This window comes from Thamnophis sirtalis, unplaced genomic scaffold (assembly GCF_051295495.1).
Source record: "Thamnophis sirtalis isolate CommonGarterSnake01/CBP01778 unplaced genomic scaffold, rThaSir2_p1.2 scaffold_4, whole genome shotgun sequence".
NCBI lineage: Eukaryota > Metazoa > Chordata > Lepidosauria > Squamata > Natricidae > Thamnophis > Thamnophis sirtalis.
The window spans coordinates 125856031-125862308 of NW_028261384.1; the positions used below are offsets into that span (position 1 = coordinate 125856031).

A 6278-nucleotide genomic window follows, 5' to 3' on the forward strand; every position below is an offset into this window, starting at 1 on the left:
AGCTAGAAAGATGGATGGATATTGATAGGTGTGTGTGTGTGTGTGTGTGTGTGTGTATGTGTGTGTGTGAGAGAGAGGGAGGGAGGGAGGAAGGGAGGGAGGGACTTGTCCAACTCCTTGCATAGACAGCAGACCTTTTACTATTTCAGACAAATGGATATCCAATCTGTTCTTAAAAGCCTTCAGTATTGGAGCACCCACAACTTCTGGAGGCAAGTCGTTCCACTGATTAATTGTTCTCGCTGGCAAAAAATTCCTCCTTCATTCTACATTGTTTATCTCCTTGATTAGTTTCCATCCATTGCTAACTGCTTCTGAGCCCCATATATTTATCCAGAATGCAGAAAAATACAAGGATAAATGGAAGCAGTAGCATATTCCGAAGTGCTGGATTTGGAAACAAATTTGCCCTCTGTTAAATAATTTTGGGGATTATCCATGGCCATCACGGAAACTATTATGTGACACTGGACCTGCCACAAAATTCCAAATGTGTCCACGTTAACAGGATGATGGATGACTTCTGGTCTGAACATTTGAGTCTCCTCAACTGAGGATGTGTCTCATCCTCAACTCTCTTCTCCGGCGGCTTCAAAATATTTTCTTGTTTTACATAAACCTCATTTTTCTTTTCAGCAGCCTGCCCAAAGCCTCTTTCACCTGGCCATTCCTCAGGCAGTATATCAAGGGATTTAGAAGTGGGGTAATGATGGTGTAGAAGATGGTTGCTAATCTGTTGGTACCTGATTGACTTTCTCCTCCGGGAGTTAAGTAAACCCCTGCTACTGACCCATAGAAAAGTGTGACTACTACTAGGTGGAACAAGATGGTGGAGAAAGTCTTCCTTTGGCGCCCTTGGCTAGATTTTTTTGTCAGTGCGAGAATCACCATTCCATAAGAAAGCACAACAAAGATTAGGTTGACTGCAAACATGGTATTCATGAACACTTGACAAATAAAAGGAATCATTCCTAGGGGTGGACATGCCAAGGATAGAATTGGTCCAGGGTCACATAATAAGTGGTTGATGATGTTTGAGCCGCAGAAGGACAACTTGGATATTAATATCACAGGGATAATGTACCACAGAAAGCCGAGGATCCAACAGGCAGACACCAGGGCAGAGCAGATAAATTTGGACATCAGTTGCAGGTAATGCAATGGATGGCAGATGGCTATGTAGCGATCCAAAGCCATAGCTGAGAGGAAGAAGCATTCTGTGCTGCCAAGGGAGAAGAAGATGTAGAACTGGAGGAAGCAGGCATGGAAAGAGATGTTCCCCTTGGAAGTTACCAGGTCATAAAGCATGCGAGGCACGGTTGTAGTCACATAACACATCTCCAGCCAGGAGAAGTTACTCAGAAAGACATACATGGGAAGTTGAGCCAAGTGGGAATCTAGGAACACCAGCATGATAATGACAATGTTCTCTGTCAAAGTCAGGATGTAGAGAACAGCAAAAATAGCGACGAGCAGGTGACGTATCTGGTGCTGATCTCCAAAGCCCACCAAAACAAACTCTTCAACTTTGCTCTTATTGACCAACTCCATCTGGAAGGCAATAAAAAGATCCTCATTACCTACCAGAAAAAAAAGTTTCCTCTTTCCATCTTTCTGTTTCCACGGAAAGGAAAACCTGAGCAACCACACCATGTGACATCTGAATGGGGAATCTCCTGAACAGTCTTGGAGAACTCCAGTGGGGAGAATCAAATAATTTAACACTAGGTTCGGCAAAACCGATTCCTAATTTTTTGTTGAGTTTGGCGAACCGGCTCCAAAATGGCCAGACTAGATTCACATGCCTCCCATCTCTTGCTTCCTGCAATCTGGCTTTGCAGAAAGCAAGCGTGTTGGAGGCACATGAATGCACACTAGTCTGGCTATTTCGGAGCTGGTTCACTGAACTCAACAAAAAATTAGGAACCGGTCCTTTTGAACTGGTGTGAACCAGCTGAATACCCCGACTGGAGAATTCTAAGTCAATATACCCAATCTTCCATCCTCAGCCTTTGTAATGGCATTAGAAGTTGTGTCCCAGGAACCCTAGAGGACAAATTATTTTTGTCCCCTACAGATTTTCCAAACTATGCTTATAGTGGAAAATGGTTTTATGACTACTCTGATTAAAGAAAATAACATACATACGTTTGTTTCCATGTGGAAACCACTTCTGAACTTCATGCTTGATGTGGAGAAGAATGTAACTCTGACTGGGTTTTACAGATCATTAGACTGATAGATCTTTATAGAAAGAAATGACTTGTACATATTATTATGGAAAAAGAAAAACCTGTGATTTGATGCTAATGCCTTATTCTACTGCAAACAGAGACAGTCGGAAGTCACTGTTTCTTTTCCCTTTCCCACCACCCCTCATTTTATTTACTTTTGTATTTTATAATACTTCACAACTTAATAAAAAAAATTAAAAATAAAAATACATATATAAAGGAAAATATAATTTTATTTCCTCCCCTTGTTTCCCATATAGCGAGATCCACATTTTCTTGGATCTCAAGTCAAGATCATTTACTTCTAATGATTTTCATTCAAAGGTACCTCATCCAGTTTGACTCCAGCTAACTTTACATTGATGACACTTCCCAGTGTCTGATGCATAAGCAAAATGTTGATACATCTAGCTGAAGAATTGTCCTAAATGCAGCATCATAGTGGGAGGAACAGATGATGACTCATTATATATTTAGCTAGGGTAGCAAGCAGGAATGTAAGGTGTTATCCAACGACAAAATGATTCTAAAATTATGCTTAAAGATTGACTTTAAATATTTGGAACTGGGTCCATCAAATGCAAAGTCAAAGCTACGTCCCTTTGGAGATCATTAATTCCTTCCAATTTAGGGAACTATTCCCAAAAGTGATTCCCCACCCACTGGGCTTTGCTTTTAGCTTAATATAGAGGAAACAAACCAATATAATAGTGTATCATGTAGGAGTTACTTGTGAAGACCTAAAAGTCTTTAAAAAAAAAACCTTCCATCTTCCTCCAAATATTTTGGTCACCTTTCATCCTATGAAAATACTTTCCGCCTATGGAAAAGTAGAGTTTGAGACAGAAAGCATAGCTAGATCCATTTTCTTGCCATTTTGTTTTCCTTGCAAGGATTCATGCAAGGGATTTTCATTTGCTTCTTATCATGAATGCAAGAGATTTTGGTGGGGTCGGATTAAAATCCCTAATCCACATACATCTTCCTAGAGAAGCCAAAGTCTAGCCTCAGCTGTGTAGAATCAAATTGAGCAAATATCCTATTACAAAAACACTAGTGGAGGAAACCTATAAAAACACCTTAGCTGTAGAACAGTTGGAAGAGCAAAGAATGCTGGTAATCCTGGGCAAAGAATATGAGCAGAACTTTGAGAAAACAAAAGAAATTCCCTAAGAAAGAAACGGCAAGTGGTCCTTATTTAACAACCACTTGTTCACCGCCCATTCAAAGTTATGATGACACTGAAAAAGTGGCATTTAAGATTGGTCCTCAAAGCTCTTGCTGTTCAAGCACTCAAAACAGTTATGTAATCATGATCTCAGTGGTTCATATTTATGGTGGTTACACTGCTCTAAGGTCAGGGGATCATAATTTATGACCTTTCCTTCTGGCTACCAAAAAACAGTAGGAAATCCAGCAGAAACATGATTTGGGGTAAAAATCAGAAGCAGGATAGAACTGGAAGAGACCTTGGAGGTCTTCTAGTCCAGCCCCCAGCTCAAGCCCCTGTCAATCAGCAGCCATGTCCAGCTTTGATATGCTTATTCGTCGTAAGACACTTGTTCTCTGACCAGCAGTAGCTAAACCATCCCTCCTGTGTTTGTGATGTCTCTTGCTCTGTGCCTTATCTGCTTGTTAACCTGGGACTTGCTTAACAACCCATGCTCCTTTCTCAGCCAATGAGGCAATGGTGAGTACAGGTATTGCCTTCACTAAGTGACATGGTGTTAGAAATCCTGTTTATATATAGCACCACAGACCAAACAAAGAGTACAGTCACCATGTGCTTTACTGCTTAACTGTTCAACTATAACAGGAAACTCTACTTAGAACAAAAGAGAATAGAGCATATATCATAGATTCAAACTAGTTAAACATCATCATCTTCCAGCTCAATACTACTGTACTTGTTGCATAGAAATACATTCCAACAATGAATTCCAACACGTGATCACATGACTTTTTGCATTTTACCAATTACCCTCATTAGCTGAGGACTACCTGTGTGTTCACAGAATAATTGCCTGTTTGTTCTTTCAAAGCCCTATTGTCTTTGTATTCAAGGCTCAGCTGTATGTTACATTGAACTTCTGGTGTGTATTGTAAGATCTTTGAGTATGCCTCCTTTGAATTCTTAATATACTGATATCAACTTGACATTTTGTTTTAGGTTTAATCTGTTTTGTAAAGAAACAGATGCCAGCTGCTGCAATTATAGGAGATGACCCAGCAGAGCCAGACTTGTAAACACCAAGTTTACCAAGTCAAACATGTCATTAGTTTGGAGTCATTTCACTCTCACAAAAGACCTAAGTTTGTACTCCCCTTGAATTCTGTTGACTCTTATCTAGCACCCTCTAAGTCCAGCATATGTGTCTGAGAGAAGAGTCTCAAATTTGTGGTTATGTTCTTACCTAGTAATTGCTATGTAAATAAATATGATATTTTTCAGAGTATAAGACACACCTTTCCTGGAAACACCAAACCTGAAGTAGTCAGCAGTAGCTTGAAGATGACGAATGTGACTTCGTCGAAACGTCGCCAAGACATCTCCAATTCTACGCGGGAGAAAACCCGAACAACTAGAGACCTACATACTAACACCCGCGAAAACCTCAGAAAACACACACACACACACACACACACACACACACACACACACACACACACACACACACACACATATATATATATATATATATATATATATATATATATATATATATATATATATATATAAATATATAAATATATATAAATATAAATAAACAGGCTTGTTTTTGTGAAAAACAGGCTGTTTTGGGGAAGTCTGTAGAGTGCAAAAACTTTTTTTTAAAATTTGCCTCTTCAAAATCTTGGTGCGTCTTATACTCCAGTGCGTCTTATACTCTGAAAAACACGGTAAATAAATAAATGAAAGCCTGTACATCTTCCCCATGCAATATAGCATCAAATGGTATCAATCTCTCTGTGGTGGAATTTTCAGCTGAAGAAGGAGAAGGAATGGAGGATGTTGGCGGTAGTACTACAGCTTTCCAGGGAGGAAGTAACATATTCCAGAGCTCAAGACAATAGACTGCATAGTCCTGAATTGGATGACGGATTGAGGAAAAAGATCAAGGTAGCCACAATCTAGAATCTCCCAAGGCATACTGGTATCTATTATGTTAAAATGTTATACTTTAATCTGGCAAGATTCTGTCCATCAGACAGAAGCAAATAAAACCTGAGTGCAATTAGATTTCAATGTGCAATTTTGCACTTATGTCTGATGCTTCCCACTTCCATTGAATGTGAACCAATCTCACAAGAGATATAGAGAGAAAAACTTTATTTAAAAGAAGGATTTAACTTTAAATGTTGGAATGTAGAGAATCAAGCTTGGGAAAGCGAACTTTGAGTGCTGTCCTGATTAAGACATCCGGCAAATGTAAATGAACGGAACAAGAGCAAGAATTCAACAGAATACACAAAAGTAAAAAAAAAAGTTTTTAATTTTTTTTAAAAAAAAGTTTTACTTTTATTAAAAGTTAAAAGGAAAAGGTTTTAGAAACTTCGGATGGTGCTAATCTGAAACCAATGAGAGAAAACCGTTTTTTGAAAAACCACATACACAAATTTCTTGACAGTTTGCTTTAAACTCACTGGAAATACAACATTTTAAAAACTATCCAGTGAAAGTTAATAGGCGGAGTGGGATGGCCTAGGGAGAATTAGTCTTTTCCTATGGGCTAAACTGGCAAATCTTCTCACTTAAAGAAAAACAAATTGAGCTGGGAAATACTAAGTTAGAAGGTGGTAGAAAAGGCTACCCCTCACTCCTTTTCCCCTTCATCTTTTCTCCATAGAAATGCCAAATAAACAGGAGGAAAAAAGGAGTTCACTTTATCACTCTCTGTGGACAGGACTCTCCTGAGACCTTGAATAATGAAAATAGGGTGTTTGATTGCTTTTATTGGTGAGCTCTTCATTATGGAGAAGTTGGCTGGATTTGTAGATGAATTCTTCCAAATCTGGTAAGATTTGCAGTGTTGGTGTTTTGTT

At 38.9% G+C, this 6278-nt stretch overlaps 1 protein-coding gene across 1 annotated transcript; it reads right to left on the bottom strand.

The window, feature by feature from the left end:
- Positions 1–609: 609 nt before the first annotated feature.
- On the bottom strand, positions 610–1570 carry LOC106552821 (olfactory receptor 11G2). The gene has a single exon (XM_014071198.2). The coding sequence runs from the start codon at positions 1549–1551 to the stop codon at positions 610–612; it is 942 nt and encodes a 313-aa protein (XP_013926673.2). The 5' UTR covers positions 1552–1570.
- Positions 1571–6278: the final 4708 nt, after the last annotated feature.

Excerpts from the sequence above, each read along its gene's own strand:
- LOC106552821 (XM_014071198.2), bottom strand. The coding sequence starts at position 1,551 with ATGGAGTTGGTCAATAAGAGCAAAGTTGAAGAGTTTGTTTTGGTGGGC.